We start from the raw sequence: 19,405 nt of genomic DNA on the forward strand, positions 1-19,405 counted from the left end.
AGAGAGAGAGAGAGAGTTTTAATAATATAAAAAAATATAAAATAGAAAATATTTTCTATGGAGATGCAGCAGACAAATTTTTTTAAACATTTCGAGTGATTAAAATAAACTTTAATTAAATGTATTTTATTAACACAGATGCAACAAATAAAATAAATGTAAATTGTCTCATAATCGTTATGCAATTTCATTTACATATACATTCCGATGAGAAGGGAAATGTCTGTTTAGACATCCGTGCACATTACATAAAATTACTAAGTTATCAAAGTTGTTTACACTTTGTTTAATCTTTTCTTTATCAAATCTTTTCATTGTTCACATAATAAAGTTTATCGCGACAATGTCAGCAAAACTTTCCTTCTCCATGCATTCAGTACTGCAACTTACCGAAAATTACATTTTGACTTGCAGGTAACACCAGCGCCCAAGAGAGATCCAGACTGAACTTGAACGGGAGCCGTCAGCTCTCGAAAAGCGCCACGGAGCTCCGAGACAGCGAAATTGCAAATAGCTCGCCGTCGAGGCGAGGTGATGGATCGGGCGAGTCCAGCATTATTCATCGGCATCATCGGCATCACGGCACGGTGGCCCAGCGTACTCACACTTTCTTCGCGACTCTGAAAAGTCGCTGGTCGCGCAGCAGGAGCAAGGAACGGAAAAAATCCAAGGATGCTGGTAGCGTGCAATCGCAGGACGTGGGCCAACTAAAAAATCTCGGTATCGAGTCCGATTATGCCGCCGATTATTCCTCTGAGCACAGTAGAAGTTCCTCGGCCACTCAGAGCCCGGCCAGGCACTGCCTCAATCGCCCAGGTAAGTGATTATTCCTCTGACTGATATTCCACTGACCTGTGCCAAATTTGTTAGATCTCAGAACAGATACTATCTTAAATTGAAATGCAGAACCAATAAAAAAAATTATATACCTCGGAAAGAAACAAGATTAAAAGTGTAATACTTTTTTTACACGCACGACCTGGTTATAAAATTTCCTTTATATCTGATGATCTCAACATCAACATATTGCATAATTACAACCTTGCACAGTTTGATTTGCAACAGAAGAAACTTTGATTTATCTTTGTATTTCTCTTTCTTCATATATCATCTAGTTAAGTAAAAATGTAAGGACAGAATAATGTAAAAGCTATTATTTAAAAAAAATTGAGAAAAAAATTTTTTAATATTATTATTATTAAAAAAATATCAATAAAACGATTTTTGAATGATTTAAAAATCTTTATTTAATTATTTATTAAACAGGAAAAAGCAGTCTAGAAATTAAGAAATACACTTAAAATATAAGTAATTTAAAAAATTTTAATATATAAATGATAATATATTGTCATAAATAGCGTTGAAAATTTTGAAGAATTACGTTGTACTATCTATACAAAGTTGAAAAATTTAGTGCCTAATATTCTCGTGATAATTGCATATACAGTTTTGCAATATACCTGCTACGCAGCATTAAATGCATCGTGAATTGGATCTGTGCATGAAGTATAAATAGCGCTGTTTGCAGTAATGCTTTTCGACCAATATTTGGTGAAACATTAATACCTCAATTGTCGTCTCCATAGCTTCATTTATTGCAAGAGAAATTGAGTTCATTCGTATAAACGTTCACATCTGTAGGAATAAAAATATTTATTTTTTCTTTTTATGAATTATTTGGTTAATAATTAATTTCAATAATTTTTCAATAATTAAATAATTAATACTCTTTAAATAATTAATATTTTTTCATTATAATATAATAATTACAATCATATATTTAAATATTATATTTAGACTCAGTTGCACCAATGTCACTTTGACTTTAAGCGAGACTTAAAAGAATTAACTCTCGTTTTAAACTCAAAAAGAGACAGAGACAGAAAAAGTTTTAAGCCTCGCTTTAAGTAACGTTGTTGCGGTCTTAATACCATAATTAATTGATAAAATTAAAAACTTCACTTATATTTTTCAAAATTTTTTAATCGGAATTTTATTCTCTAAAGCGTAGAGCGTAGAAAAATAACAATCAGTGGTTTGATCAAAATCAAATATTGTTTTAATTCAGTTATTCAAATATATGTATAGAGCATTTTCAATGTTTTAAAAAATAAAATCTTGATTATAACTTAAGAAACACGCAGTTTTTGATCTGATCAATTTATTTATTAAATTTATTTATTAAATTACAAAGCCTGTAAATTCACTTTGTTTTGTTTGTTTGTTTTCTGTTTTATGATATAATTTGAAACACCAGTTTATTTGTAAAAATTATCGGATAAGTACCATGTTTACATTTCCGATTAATATTTGTATTATAGTTATCTTTAAAAAATTTTTTAATTCGTTTATCAAGTCTTTGTCGTATTCAAGTTCTTGTGCAATTATTCTTTTTTTTTTTCAAAGTCGTTATTTTGAACGATAAAAGTTGAAGCGCACTGATCTATGGATACAGATGACTGTTAAAGGGTTAAAAGATTTAACCTTTGGAATTATGTCTAGGTCGCACGGATTCTAGAGTATTGAAGAATTAATATTTGTTGAATTTATTTTAATAGCTAATTATTCGGAAGTTGTTGCATTTTTAAGTAAATCAATTTATAGTTTTTTAAAATTAAATTTGAAGGGATTATTAATATTCCAGATTGATTGCGATGAAAGTTCAACAACCATATCAGCATACAATTGTAATTTCTGAAATTAATTCATTTAAATGAATATATATAATAGTTCAATATCTTAACATTCTGTAATAGCGCTTCGTATTTAAAGTAATGGTATTTAAACTAACATAAGTGGTCTTATTTTCAATCTTATTAAAGCAATTAAGTTTGACAAGTTACCTAACTCGGCAATTGATCCTTTTTATGAAATAATTGTACCATGCAAATTAATACTCTGATGGAACATACAAATTACAAATTCACGTCGGAATATACATGCACATTTAAGTGCACATGTTTTACATAATATGAGTCAGTTAATTACGACAGATATATTTAAAATATATAAAAATACATGAATATATTAAAATACAATAAAACTAATTGTCCGGTCAATGCATTATTGTAATAAAAATTTCTTCAAACTGTTGTTCTGGTGTTAAAAAATATATTGAATCTATTATATCATGATTGTTTGTGGATGAGTGTTACTCCCATACTTGATAATTTTATTTCTGATAAACAAATGAGTACTGCTATTGCTTCTCATACAACAATTACAATCTTGACGAAAATTACAGCTTAACGATGTATTTTACACTTTTAACAACACACATCAAATGAATTCAATGTATACTGGAAGATTATATTTTTTGCACTTTGAAGAGGACACAATATTGATGTCGAAACTGTAATTATATTATATTTTTGCAATACATGAATCATGTGATTATTATCACACTGAATATCTTGTGTAGGCTTCCATTAGCAAATTTCCTTAAGTTTTTGAAAAAATATTACGTTAATAAAGTTTATATTTATTTATTAACTAATTGTGAAATTAATATTATCTGAAGAAACACTAGTCTGAAGAAATTATCGATATAATAGTGTGTTATCTGGACATTTAATGCCGCGATTGCATATTAAGAAAATACAGATTTTGAATATTTATGGAACAAAATTTGTAATTATATGGAATAAAATTTATTATTTCCATCTAAATAATTAACTGGAGGAACACGTTCAACGATTAACGTAAATAATTCTGCATTCGCAATTTATACGTGTAAATACAATTATTTATTCAAATTGTACACAGCGCTGATTATCAGTGTGCAACTATTGCGCTTTTAGTGATATAACGTGTATTAATTTAGGATCATGCGGATGAGAATATCGAGCTTACAATTTGTACTTAACACCAAAAGTCGATATGCGCGGCACGTTTAGACCTCATTGATTAATTCGAAATGATCCAGCACGAATATTGGCGTGCTCATCATACTTAAACGGATTAACCTAAAAGATTTCTTTTATTCTTTTATTTTATAGCAATATAATCTTTTAATGCGACTTAAAATTGTAAAATCGTATCTGCGACAAATAATTACGGTCTCCTCATTTAATTGAATTTTTACTTTTGCATCATCTCGGAAAACTTTTTCAATAATTTAATTTTTTATTTGGCAGACTTCGCAGAATATATAAAATCATAAAATTGTAATAAAGTCTTATCTAAATTCGTATGTATTTAATACATATCGTTTTTTAAATAATATCTACTGTTTTAAACTTTTTAAAAATTTAACATGCTGTCTAAGATTAAAGATATGATTAATTAAATATGTCAAATGTAGTTTATCGGAAAACTCAAAAATTGAAGTTATATATTATTTAAATCTCTGACAATTAATAAAAAACTTGATAAAACAAAGTCAGATCTTTGATTATTATATCGATTACCACGTTTATGTGAAAATTATGGTTATTGCTGTCACACCGAGTGCCAAAACCGATAGTGGATAAAGTACGTCCATTTTGATCTGTTTTGAATGCGCAGAATCTCCGTTAGCACGCAGTAGCCGAGAAAAGACTGTGACTGTGCAAGAAGATAACGCCGGAAAATGCAGCGAAGGATTCTCCAAAGGACCTGTGAGCTTTCAGAAGGAAGGATATACAAGCGAGGAACCTCAGGGAGGATCCTACAGTCAAGACGGCGACTTTCTTCAAGACGAGATGATTCGAAGGAGAGAACAGGCGTTGAGGCAACATGCCTTCTTCCAACTTCGTTTGCATATAAGAAGAGGCGCAAATCTCGTCGCGATGGACAGATGTGGTAACAGAGAAAGAGAGCTTTAAGTATTTTTGGTCAGAGAAGAAATATACGAAATATATTTATATTTGCATTTTTTTTAAATAAACTATTCTAACTGCTTTGTAAAGTAAACACTGTTAAATATATTGCATACCATATTATAAAAAATATTGTTTAAAACCTGTAATAGTTTAAAGTCGTGTGGATATTATTATGTGTACGTCTATAAATAAAATATGGCTTAAAACAAATATTTGAGCCCATGAGAAGATAGAAAATTATATTTATTGCATAACTATAAATTCATGCTATATTGATTTTTTATAATTCGCTTTATAATTTCAGGCGCCAGCGATCCTTATGTGAAAGTAAAATGTTCAGGGCGATTGTTGCACAAATCGCGAACCGTTCATCGTGATTTAAATCCAATTTGGGACGAAAGTGTTACTTTACCGATAGAAGATCCTTTTCAGCCACTTACTATCAAGGTATATTTAACAATTTTCTTATATCAAAATTTTGGATATATATAAAATGCAGAAAGACAAAATTCCCAGATAGCTAAATGTCTAGTTTTCTAGCAGACTGTCAGCAGAAAATGACGGCAGTCTGCCATCAATTGCGTTCGCAATTAGGCCTGTTAACATAATACCTGTCGACATAATGTGAAGGCAAATTGTTGATAGAAACTGAGCAGATCCTGCCGACGTTATCTGACGCTTGCAGATTTTATTACGTTTTTTCTAGCGGTCTGTCAACAATATTATGCACATCTAATTCTGTTGTCATTTTGTTGGCATAATGTATAGCATTTAAAAAATCTGCTTTTTACTTGGCTATCTGAGATTGTTAACATTCAATAATTTCAATTTTTATCAAAAGCAGAAATTTCTATTGAGAATAATTTTTTATTTTAATACAATTAATTATTCAAATTGTTTATAAAATGCAATTAGATGTTTGAAAAATAATTTGTATTAATTATATTAAAATAAAAATATTTCAGAATTACGTATATTCTATTATTTATAACCTATAATATTAATCATAAAACAAACGACCTTCTACGTATTGACAGGTTTTCGATTACGATTGGGGCCTGCAGGATGACTTTATGGGGGCTGCTCTGCTGGACCTTACTCAACTCGATCTCGGACACTCTCAGGATATAACGTTAGAACTTAAAGATCCAGTCAGACCAAAGCAACATTTAGGCGAAATCTACCTGACAGCTACACTTTGGCCAAGGAATCAACAAGAAAAAGAACAGGTATCTTTTATCTTTTTCAATCAAATCGAATTAAGAAATTCTTTTATCTTTTCTCTTTGATTGACTTATCTGAAAGATGATTGGTTAAGCAACTGTACGTATACATAATACGAACAAATATTTAAGATAAAAAACTAAATAAATATCTACAAAAAGTAGCATCGTAAAGGGGTTATAAACTAACAATAAGTGATCCCGGCGTCGATCGTTCTCGGTCTTAGTAGAGAGATGTGCGTATATTTATAGCGTGTGTATGAAGAATGGGAAACTGGGTTGTGAGGGAAGTATGCGTGTCCGTATTACGGTATCGACTTGTCGTTGAAAGTGGAGTGCAAGGCCTGGCCCTTATCGCGCGGCAGCTCCACTTATGTATTAACTATTATTAAACGCCATTCCGCGAGAAATAACTAAGTTGAAACTCTCGAGTATTACGTTATATCCAATTTATTTATGAATTAATAATAATTTACATAATAGTTTGGTCTTCTCGGAATAATGTCATTGTTTGTTCAGATGTATTGCAGTTAGGTCATTTAGATCTTATAATTACACACACTGCGCAGTCCGATAATTCCATTAATTAATTTGTGTTAGTCTTAATAATTATACTTTTAATAATATTTGGAATATTTCTTTTAAGATCTTTAAGATTTGGTTATTACGTGCAATTTGCATACAGTTCGAATCATTTAAATCATTGCTCGTCTAGTTTTAAAGATAGCAATTTAATCTTAAAAAATTGACCAAATCGTTCTGTATTAAAATTTAATTTTGCATATCTGTTAATATTTTCTTTAAAAAAAAATAATAAAGTAAAATCGAGAAACAGAAATTAAAACACAGAAAATAAAATACAAGTAAATGAATACATGATTATTGAATTGACAATTCGCGGTATAAGCTGCGTTTGACGAGCGCGATATTAGCGCCATTTTATTATCCTTATTTTCATCTAATGAACAATAAACGTAGAATGTCACAATAACGCTGATAGCACATTCCTCGAATGCAATCATAGTTGACCTCTCTCTATATTTTCATTAAGAAAATATCGATTGCGAGACTAAAAACTGTCAGGTGAAATATGACTTGTTGCAATGGGTATCGGATACCCTCTGTATACTTATAAGACCGGCTGATAAGTGTACATAATACCGTCTATACATTACGTATGACATATTCCCATATATCACACCGAACATATTAATAGCCGGTCGTAATCTAATACTGTAATTCGAAACAATAATTTTTTTAGATCAGATCTCTCAGACAATAGTTATGATCAATAATAATGGATCGGGAACTAAAATTTTTTTTATTTTATTTTAAATGCATCCGAGCTTTATCCTTTTTGAAATTTAATTCAGGAAAGAATGAATTATGATAATAATTAATGTGAAATGAAAGAGTAATAAATATATTTAATATGAAAAAATAATTAATGAAAAAGCATCTAAGAAAATTTAATATTTTATTTTAATGATAGTACACGCTGACGATAGTATCGCTCTTTTACTTTAAAAGTATCTAATAAAAACATGATTTTCGAGTTATTGTGAATGAGTTATTATGAATGGGTTAAATAAACATTATTTTATCAATCACCAAAAATAAACTAACTTAATTTTATTTAAAAAATGTTGAAATCGTTATTATTCAAAAAGAGTGAATTTTTAAAGATTATGAAATGAAAACGATATTTGATCGTATTAAAAATATATTCTTTTACCAGTATTATTAAATAATTAATAATTTTCAGGTTGAAAAATAAATTTTCTTTTCTTTTTTGAGAAATTTAATTGTTTAAATTGTATCATTTTGAAGTATTTATTTAAAAAAAATTTTTCAAATCTTATTAGTTTGATAGCTATCTAAAATAATTTAAAAATTAAAGATGTAAAAGGATTTTCACACAATTAAATGAATAATTTTTTTCTTTTTTACTCTAATGAAAAAATTTCGCTGAAATTAGTACACGTTTTGGAATATTTTTCAGCGAAATTTCAGCATTTCAGAAAAATTTCAGTTTTATTTCAGCGATTTTTAGCTAGAAAATTCATTTTTAGCAAAATTTTAGCAAAATTTTAAAGAAATTTTAATAAAAATTTCCGAGAAATTTTTATAAAAGAAATTTCAATTCAATTTTAGTTCAATTTCAGTGATTTTTCAATATGTTAGCTGAAAAATGTAGCTTTCAGTGAAATTCAGTAAATTTTTAGCAATTTCGTGGAAATTCCAAAACCTATAATTTCAGCGAATTTTTTTTCATCAGGATACGCGTTAAGCAAATTTGCTATTGTGATATCTTCTTGCTTTCTCTATATGAGTTGAGAAATAGCTACATCAGAATATCGTGCATCGCAGTTATGGCATCGTGTATACACAATGTCTCAATGTTTGCTGACATCACTTTCTTGTGCGAAGAATGGAGAGGGAAAAGAGAAGCCCAGCTAGCCGATATGCTTCGCAGGTTGCCAATGAAGAAACGACTTAGTAGTCAGACAACTTTTGCCGTCTTACTTTATGAGCACGATAGGTGCTTCCAAGTTATCAGTGCGGTACCGATTTGATACCCGACACGGAAATGTATTCCATTATACGTTAGTAACGACTTCATCTTTGTTCTTGATAAGAGACTTCCGATTACCTTGTATAAGTGTGACTGAATTGTATTTCTCATCTATATTTTTCACTGTGACTCATCACTAATTGGCAATATTGAATATTGTGATCATTGTGAGGAAGTGCTTATATTTGCACTCTACGATTTTTGTAAACTAAGATATACAATTGAGTCAGTGTGTAAATCTATGCTCACGGATACGTTTTTTTCGCATTTTTTTTCTTGCGCGAATCAGTCGCTGTGTTGTATAAAACGTGAGTTCTTCAGATTATCTGTGATGGCTGTAAGAGATTTCATTTTTTGCTTATTATATAAGAAGAATATACAGTGCATATAAGTGTAATTAACGTTTTATATTTGGAAAATATTAATTATTTTGATAAAACTATAAAATTTTTCAACGCATGCATATATTATACGAAGATGTAGATCATCATGTTTAAACGCAGCTTGTATATTTCCGTTGCATTATGAAATCTGATGACTGACACCTTTTTTCATACAAAACATGCTTAATCGCTCTTATTAAAAATGACGTATCATAAGAGTAATATATAAAAGATAAAGAACACGAAACGATCTTTTGGCTCTGTCTGTTTGGACGCGAATCCATGAAACATGCAAGCCAATCGAAAGATTGATGAGAAAAATCGATGAGAACGAATTCACAGTCATTTAACTAACAAGGAGAACTAAGGAATTTATAATAAAAGCATCGACGAAAATAACTCGTAATATAAACACTTTTCATGAAGAAAAATATTCACAATTTATCCGTTATGTAATATTTGTGCGGATTATTCGAAAACGTGTTTAAAGCAAATTTTATTCGTGACAGCACAATCACTACAGAGGAGAGACTTGAGAAATTATTCAATTTGAAATCGATAGTACTCTCAATCTCTATTTGAGCTTAACATATTAGAAATCGATGTCACAACACATTCGAAGTTGGAAAAAATAGCGATCGACAAAATATGCAAAATTAATATCATGCAGAGTGAGAATCCGAACGAAACTGCGCTCGTCGCGTCTAAAATGGACACCGTGCCCAAAATAGATCTTTTATCTAAATTAAATGTAAATAAATCAAGTGAACTTCATGCTGTGCCTAAGATCGAAGTTACATCAGAAATTAATTCTATGTCTCAAGACGATGTATCTAAAATCGATGCTGCGTCTGAAATTTACGTAGTTTCCAATGCGGTGTCTAACAAAATAGATGAGTTGTCTACCGATAAATTATCTGATATTGACGTGCCTTCCAGAGGATTGCATCGAAATAAACTCGCGGATCAACAAGAGAAACGATATTCCATCACGGTATTGGATCGATCCATATCAAAACAAAAATTCGAGAAGGATTTTGCCGAGATGAAATGCAACGCTGCCATAAATACTGTTGGCGTCTTGGCGTTGAATGGGAATTTTTGCGGGAATATTCAAGTCGAGAAGAATTCGAGAGAATCAAATTCCGTCGCAGGCGAAAAATCGAGGATTCAGCATACATTTGCAGTTAAAGAATTCCCGAAGATGAAACGAGCCGAAGGACTATCTGTCAAGACGATTTCCGACATTACGGAGGAAGGATCGAGCGCTGTCGAAAACGAGAAATCGAAGCTCGAAGAAGCATCGGCGATGATAGGAATTTGGAAGAGGCGAATGATTGAAGGGTCGTCTACCGAAAACCTGTCTGGGATCAAGAAACGGAAGGCAAAGGATTCGTTAAGAAGTTCTCTGAGGCGGAAGGTGGATTTGATAGAGAGGATATTGGAAGATCAGGTAGAACGAATCTGGGAGGAGAACGTGGAAAAGCATACGTGGCTGCAACCGATCGAGACGTGGATCACTGATCACCGCAGGCCTTCTGACTACACGTTAACTCACTGTCAACTCGATACTGATACAACCGACAGTTTGACGGATATTAATCAGGATATTATATCGAAATCCACGTACGATTTCAAATTTACACCGGCAAAGAGAGAAGACGAGGAACCGAAAATTGAAAGTAGACTGATGGAAAATCGACGAATCGCGAGAAATGATGAACAAAGGACTGAAAGCAAAATCACCGAACATTGGCGAAGATTACGAAATCGGACTGCTTCTCCAAGATCGGATCGATTTGAGTCAGCGAGTTCAATCACGCAGCTAAACAATCAAGAAGTTTTCTCAGATACGGAAAATGTAGAGGATAATGCAAATGTTTTAAATGATTCCGGCATTTTGGAAGTGAAAGAAGTCAAACGCCACGATCTTCTGGATAGATTGAAGGACAATGTTAAGGGAAAAATGGAGGACATTCATAGGGTAGAGCCACAAAAAAAATTTTTAATATTTATTTATTTCCATATCGGAGCATTATTAAATAACATTTTTTTGCAGTAATATCATATTATAAACATTAAACGCAGGAATAATTGATAAAATTAAAACTATAAGAAAACAATTTTATAAAAAATTGTTTTTCACAAATTGTTTTTGAGATTTTTTCAATAAAAAAAAAAGAATCGAACAATCGCAGCGTTTAACTATGCGCACTTATTATTATTTTAAATTTGCGATAACTATGTTATATTGAAATAAAAATTCTACATTACAATTTGTCTCTCTAGCAATAATTTTATTTAGTGTCCTATTTTTCCACATTGCAGTATTTTCAGAGAACTAATCGATTGGCGGACGTGAATAGACGATTGAAATCACAAATATGGAGTTCAGTGGTGACAATTGTGCTCGTGGAGGCAAAGAATTTATTGCCAATGGACATAGACGGTTTGTCGGATCCTTACGTGAAGTTTCGGTACATAAAATCTAATATAAAATGCATAGCTTAATCAATGAATGCAGTTTTTTATTTGGATAATATCGCTTTAAAATTTGTGTCAGAGAATTTGCTAGAATATTTTAGTTCAGATTGCTTTTTTATTTGCTTGTTATAAATTAAAAATAATTAAATTGATTAAGTTATAGTATCTCCGATATACGTATTTCATTCATATTTATTATTCGATTTGATGACGTTTATTTTATTTACAGTATATATATATATATATATATATATATATATATATAGAGTATAATATATTTCTTTTTAAAGCACAGCATGATATAAATATTTTAATTAATTCACTCTTTAATCTTTTATTATTTGTTATTTTATCCCATTTAACATGTTTATAAAGATTTATAATATCAATATAAACGTAGATATGAATTGATGTTGTCGATGATATAATTAATTGATATTATATCGTATTTGCTCACTTTATTTATGTAAAATGGAAATTATTCTGTTTGATGTTACAATAAAATTAAATCTCGGAATGAAATCTCGGAAATATTAACAATTCAAACTGCAGTCGTTTAAACTGAGGAACTTAAACTATAGCTGAAGTTCCTTATATAAATACTAGAATTCCGTATCCTAATTTGCAGGCTCGGCACGGAGAAATACAAGTCGAAAGTCGTTAACAAAACACTGAATCCAATTTGGTTGGAGCAATTCGACCTCCACCTCTACGAGGATCCATATTTAGGACAAGAATTGGAAGTGTCGGTTTGGGACAGAGATAGGAGTCATCAGGACGATTTAATGGGCAAGACAGTGATCGATCTGGCGACTCTCGAGCGAGAGACGACGTATCGGCTATGGCGCGAACTTGAGGATGGTTCGGGCAATATCTTTTTACTTTTGACGATAAGTGGTACTACAGCCAGCGAGACAATCAGCGATTTGGCCATACACGAGGAAACGCCAATAGAACAAGCACAATTGGTCCAACGGTATTCCATTACGAACACTTTACAAAGGATACGTGACGTAGGTCACCTGACAGTAAAGGTAATTAGAAACGATTAAATGTAAATTGCTAACATGTTAGTATATTAACATGCTAACGTTGGAATGTTAATTTTTTTAGCATAAGAAGCTAAGTAAGAAGAGTAATAATTAATGTATAGAATATTCCCGAAATAGATCGCCAAGTTTTGGATTATTTTGTCACGTCCAGAATGAAGAAAAGTTCTATATTTATAGATCTGAGAACTTATCTTTATTGAATTCTGTTTGCGGTAGAATTTTGTTCTACAAGTAAAATACGCTGTTAGAATTTGGTGATCTAATTCATGGATATGTCATATAATGATATTGATAGTAGATTCATTTAAATTATTTATCATTTAAATTATTGTAAATAATTTTTGCCATATGAATTATGTATAAATATATTGACATATTGTTATATGAGACCTGAAGTAAAGAGAAAACATTTCTAGTCAATATTATGACGCGCTTATTTCGGAATGACTTTTTAATGCTATGAATTAGTAAAACACATTCGATTGCTGAACAAAAAGCATGCGGCTTTTTTAAGTTGGCTAAAATAATAAGCCAACTCTTTTACATTAAACATTAATTAAGCGATAAACAGACATGATTTCAACTGTGATAAAGTTACGTTACTAAAAATTATTATTTATTAATAATTAAATCTATAGAAGTCTATTTGCTTTATGACTTCATGGTTTTATTTTTTAAAATTATATATTAAAGCCATTGATAAATTTATTTTTATCAATAAAAATTACATTAAAATCATATATAATTCCGTTAAGTAATTTTTCTAAATATATATCTATATCTTTTTTCGATTTCAATAATTTAATAAAAAGATTTAGCCATTGTTTGTTATAAGAATTTTCATTAATAAATTAAAATAAAACAAAATTTTAAATAAATTTTATATTTTAATTTTAAATTATTTATTTTTAAATTGATTAATCTTTTTACAGGTATATCGTGCACAAGGTCTTGCAGCTGCTGATCTCGGTGGTAAAAGCGATCCTTTTTGTGTTTTGGAGCTTGTAAATTCTAGATTACAAACGCAAACGGAGTATAAAACTCTCACACCGAATTGGCAGAAAATTTTCACTTTGTAAGTTATATCTTAATCGGAATGCCGTTAATTATATTTAATGTCAACGTATTTAATTATCAACGTGCATTATTAGATAATAAGAAAAGTTGAAGAAAAGAATATGATCAAATGCAAAAATATAATCAAAATTTGAGCTATTCAGATGTAATGGAGAGTAAATTTTGTTGTTTCTCAACAGTAATGTAAAGGACATCAATTCCGTTCTGGAAGTGACGGTGTACGACGAAGATCGGGATCATAAGGTGGAATTCCTTGGGAGGATAGCGATACCGTTGTTAAAAATTCGTAACGGCGAAAAACGATGGTACGCATTGAAGGACAAGAAACTGAGGGGCCGTGCGAAGGGAAACTGTCCTCAGATTCTCTTGGAAATGACCGTCATATGGAACATATTCAGAGCATGCATTCGAACGCTTAATCCGAAGGAAAAGAAGTATATGGAGCCGGAAGTGAAATTCAAAAGACAAGTCTTTCTGCGAAATGTTCTCAGGCTCAAAGCTATTATTGTAATATTCATCGACATAGGGAAATACATACAGTGAGTGACTTTAACTTTTATTTGAATTACTGAAGATGTGAATTTTTATTTTTTCAATCCTGCGAACATATCTACCATTTCATTAATAGCGAAAATTACATGTATTAAATATATGTCACACAATTTTAAAAACATATTTTTATTTTAAATCAAGAAAATTCAATCAAAATTAATTAGACTTTGAACTATATAACAGTATAGCATTCTTATCGAAAGAAATACATTCTAAAAAATTTTGTAGTTTGTGTTTCTTTCAATATATTCATGGCAAGAAGAATATTGGATTTAAACTGAAATAAATTCTACAGTTTATGACACTGCTGCTATTTATGATACTATTTTTTACTTTATCCTACGGTTAGGAGCTGCTGGGAATGGGAAAGCAAGATGAGAAGCATCTTCGCTCTGGTAATTTTTATTCTTGGATGTTACTACTTCGAACCGTATATGATACCGGGCGTGGCATTATTGATTCTTCTAAAGTATTATCTGGTACGTCACTTTTGTTATTGGCTTTATTGAAGTTTTAATCCGGCACTCTTTCGCATGTCTATATTCTAAATAAATATAATTGATGATAAAAGGAAAATTAAACACTATTATTGAACATTGGCTTTTAAAGCTAATAATATCGACTTTTGCTATGTAGATGCGATGCATCTTTTAAATTGTAAAATCTAAAGCCTTTAGTATCTTCAATTTCTTGAGCAATGGATTAAAACTTGATTTATTTTTAGCATGTGGTTTTGAATCGTTCCAATTAATTGCTATGCTATGAAACGCTTACTATTCTTTAATTCAAAAAGTCTGTTTTTAATTCTTTAATCTTTATTCTTCGCTCTCTATTGCCTCTCATAAATATTTATAAGAAAAGCATTGGTACTATCATGTAATGAATAAAATATATTCTTCTTTTCTATCAAATATTTCCAGATTTATATTTCCTATTTTGTAACATCATTTCTGGAATCCTTATATATATATGTAAAATGTCCTATTTGCGATTTAATATCGTAGAAGAATTTCTTCTCTTTTTTAACACTTTTTATTGAGACTAAATTGTGCATGTCTGTGATGCTTTTTTTACTTTAATATTTTGGAATTTACATATGAAGAATTCTAAAACAGATGTAAACTTTCTTGGCGCTTCTAAATTGTTTAAAATATCCGAGAAATGTTCTAAAAAGTTATAAAATTATTCAGAAATTCTAAAAAATTCTGAAAAATTTTATTAAAAAATTTTGAGAAAAATTTTTACCATATAATCTTGCTGTGTTTTGTATTTAATACATTCGGGATTGAATATAAACATTGTATCTAATCTTAATACATTTTTGGTAAAAAAACATTTTTTTTCATTTATTTCGTACTATTTAAAAATAAAAAGTCATGAAAAAAAGAGAAACTTTTAGAATTATTTAAAAATATTAAAGCAAAAGGACTCCGCACTAATTATATGAAAAATTAAGTTCTGAAATGAGCTAATTTTAGATGTAGTTTATAATATGGTGAACAAAAGATACATCAAGACTTAACTTATATAACGATTAATTTTTGAGCATGTATACAAAAATGTGAGCCCAAGTGTTTGACATATCATTTATCTTTAACATAATTCACCTTTGATACATCAAAAACTATCTATTATGGAGCTTTCCATCCTTTGTTCACCATATTATTAGTTACCATATTATTAGTTCATATGTGAAAACTAATTCATTCCACCGGAATTTAACTTTCCGTACAATTAATACAAAACCCTTTACAGAGTTCTTGTAAATAAAAATAATTTAAATGGATTTATGTGACACAGTAGGATTAAAAATCAACTGTTCCAAACTACTCTTTGACATCTCATAAACGAAACAAAAATTGTAGTACTTCTTTATATAAGTTTATAATCTTGTATATATTTTTATACATACTTTGTATATTCTACATCTGACATGATCCCTGCATAAGTGCAAGTTACCTCCGCTTTCTTTACTGGCAATGCTGCATGTCGAATTTCTTTGCTACCTGTCAGCTTACTGGCGAGAGGAGCGGGTTCAATCATTGGATTTGCGGACAGGTCGCAGTGGTAACGGGCGCACCTTTAATATACGCAACTTCGCAGTTTCAAGATCATGCAGAGATTGGGTCCGACGATTGCCCGCCGACACCGGGGGACGATGACGATGACGAAGACGACAAAGACAAAGTGAGCGTTACTATTATATCTGCGAAAATTACAAAATTCTTAATTTATTCGCGTCGCAAATTATAGAATTCTTCATTAAAAAAAATCAAATAAAACATCATCTATATTTATACCGTAATTACATAATATTACAAAAGTTTGCTGCTACAAAAAAGTTTTTTGCATTGATTCGTTAATATAGCTAAAGAGATGGTGCAAGTAATACTCATACTGGATTTATAAAATAATAATAAATATATGGCAAATTCTCATTTACGCATTATATACCGTGCTTCATCCAATAATTATTTAACGCTATAACCTTCGACCCTATGCAAATTAATTAAAGTAGAATTAGTAGAATTATTTCTCTTGTATTAGAAATAAGCCATACTGTTCAAAATTAAGCACCGCCATTGGATATTCTATGCATCTCGTTATGCTCTATGAATCACAATAGTGCCCGGATAAAGATGTTATCTTTATGAGCAACAGCGTAGTTCCGTCGTATATTACAATTTAACGGTATATTCGTATCGCATTTAGATAAGATATAAGAATAGATAATGTCATATGAAATTGATTCGATTAATACAGAAGACTAATTAATTATTTTGCAAAGATTGTTAACCACTCAAATAATATATGTATTAATTTTTCTTGGGTCGATCTTTATCGGATTAAAAATTTTTTTTAATTTTGATCCATGTTTTTGTGTTGCATTTGATATTAATTTATAATGGGTTTAATTTTATTTTTGCAATCGTCAGTGTCTTTTTTTAATGCTAATTTTTGCTCGTTAAATATTTGAGCAAATAAAAATCAAAAAATTAAGAAACATCTAAATGTCATTTCAGAAATCAATGTGTTTTTTTAAATGTTTAAGCAACGAATTCTACGTATTTTATCTATTAATGATTTTTCAGGAGGAAAAGAAAAGTCTGAAGGAGCGTTTACAGGCGATTCAAGAAGTGACGCAAACAGTCCAGAATTCGATTGGTTATATAGCTAGTCTTTGCGAGAAAGTAAAGAATCTCTTCAACTTCACGATCCCCTATTTAAGTTACCTGGCAATGCTTCTGGCGATTGCTGGGGCGGTCGTGCTCTATTTTATTCCTGTCCGGTATTTAATCCTCGCTTGGGGAGTCAATAAGTTCTCTAGGAAAATCCTCAGGCCTCACTCCGTGCCCAATAATGAGGTCCTCGATCTTATATCCAGAGTGCCTGATGACGAAGAATTACTTAATTATAGGTGAGTAATTAATAACAACATACCATTGCCTCGTTGAAATTAATCGGATTTTTTCGATTTATAGATGTAAAACGTCTGTGAAAATGTTTCGAGAAACTCGAGTGTAATAAAATGGTTTGATATTTTTGACTTTACGGTTTTTAAATATCATAATTTAAAAAAGAACTAAACTGTATATATATGATTTTATAATTTACTATAACTCTGCATTTGAAAGCAAAAAGTGAGTCGAAAATCATCATATCTTCATGTGTTTGTTTTGTATAACTAAGAAAGCAAATTTATTAATTATAAAATTCTATAATTAATTTATTAATTATAAAAATCAGAGAATATAAAACAAATTAATAAAATTTCTGAATACAATTTTTTTAGTTATTAATATAATGCACTAAAAAAAAATTTAATTTAAAGAATTGCAAAAAAGATTGTTGCATTATTTTTATATGAACAATATATACATTAAGAATATAAATTATAAAGATATATTAGAAATATTTGACCGGTATTTATTCTGTAGATATTATTTCTTACTTATGGAATATACTAACTGTAATAAATGTAAATTATATACAATGCGATTTTTCTTAATATATTTGTAAAAAAGCGGTTCTTTCTTATAAATTGTTGGATCAGCGAAATTTTTTTTTTTCGCGATATATTTTCGCGATATAGCCGACGTTTTTGCGTCATTTTAAGTTTGCAAAAGAATGCAAAGGGATTCTTCAACGCGTATACTTTTACAGAGAACTAAAACCTGTGCCGACAGCGGATTGCGAGAGAGGTGGTAGTTCGGGCAGTCCCAGTTCGAACGCGGCGAGAAGAGAGCAAAGAAAGAGGCACAAAGCGGCGTAGCAGAATATCCCGCGGCCGGATGTCGCGGGTCCAAGGTCGTCCAGTATCCTTAAATCGGTCCTGCTGCGCCGGAAATTGCGACAGCGAAAGGGATCAGCGGAAAATACGGATGTGATTGACATAGACTGAATATTCGTTCATTTTATACCCTCCCTCGTTCGTGACAGTCTCGAATCTAACGTCAGTCGTTAGTGAAGATATCGCACGCGGTGTGCCTCGAAGAAAAAGAGAGAGAGAGAGAGAAAAAAGTAAAAATGTAGCAAATAATGACAAATATTAACGCCGAAAGAGAATACCAAATTGAATTTACTTTGGATGTATGTGATACATTTATTACGTGATAATGAAAACAAGGTTCTATCGCACAAGATAAAATACATTGCGGTATGAACGATTGATGATCATGTGATACGTTTTAAAGCGCATCACGTTAAAAGAGAGTATAAAATGGTGCAATATTGGAATATATATCATGATATATTATATACGGAATATAAATTGCGTTATAGAATCATGGATATATAACATCTAATACATAAAAAAATGTATATAACATATATTATATAATAAAATGACAAATTGCCATTGTCATTACAATTAATTATATAATGAATTATATGATCACGTTGTTTCTTTTCCATAGTTTGAACATTTTATTGCTATTCTTTTTAAAGACATGTGATCATTAGTAATCATTTTTTAATTCGTAGCTTTCATCATTGAATAAATTCAAAGAAGTAAATTCAAAGTAAAGTTATATAAAATTTAATTTTTTTGAATATAAACACACGATAGTAAATGCTTCCAAGTTGAATTGTCGGGACGTTACTGATGACAATATGTGACAAATGTAAAAGTATGATCAGTGAAGAAGTTTGCATAATATTTCGATTTCTTCCGTATTATCTTTGTTTTTATTATGATAATTTCTATCAAAATACAAATAATTATATACGGTGCCCCTATATATATAGAATCTCTAAA

General features: G+C 30.3%; 1 protein-coding gene across 1 annotated transcript in view; it reads left to right on the forward strand.

Annotated features, from left to right (window-relative positions):
• The window catches only part of LOC105622341 (multiple C2 and transmembrane domain-containing protein 1), a 20,009-nt gene extending 1,588 nt beyond the window's left edge, over nucleotides 1-18,421 (forward strand). Inside the window, exons 2-13 of the mRNA XM_012203760.1 lie at nucleotides 415-816; nucleotides 4,507-4,782; nucleotides 5,107-5,249; nucleotides 5,840-6,031; nucleotides 11,312-11,460; nucleotides 12,096-12,501; nucleotides 13,452-13,594; nucleotides 13,776-14,135; nucleotides 14,498-14,627; nucleotides 16,207-16,335; nucleotides 17,241-17,566; nucleotides 18,313-18,421. Coding sequence (XP_012059150.1) covers nucleotides 415-816; nucleotides 4,507-4,782; nucleotides 5,107-5,249; nucleotides 5,840-6,031; nucleotides 11,312-11,460; nucleotides 12,096-12,501; nucleotides 13,452-13,594; nucleotides 13,776-14,135; nucleotides 14,498-14,627; nucleotides 16,207-16,335; nucleotides 17,241-17,566; nucleotides 18,313-18,421 — 2,765 coding nt within the window. The remainder of the gene's footprint in view (nucleotides 1-414; nucleotides 817-4,506; nucleotides 4,783-5,106; nucleotides 5,250-5,839; nucleotides 6,032-11,311; nucleotides 11,461-12,095; nucleotides 12,502-13,451; nucleotides 13,595-13,775; nucleotides 14,136-14,497; nucleotides 14,628-16,206; nucleotides 16,336-17,240; nucleotides 17,567-18,312) is intronic.
• The last annotated feature ends 984 nt before the right edge of the window (nucleotides 18,422-19,405 follow it).

The sequence above is a fragment of the Atta cephalotes genome (assembly GCF_000143395.1).
Source record: "Atta cephalotes unplaced genomic scaffold scaffold00043, whole genome shotgun sequence".
Taxonomy (NCBI): Eukaryota; Metazoa; Arthropoda; class Insecta; order Hymenoptera; family Formicidae; genus Atta; species Atta cephalotes.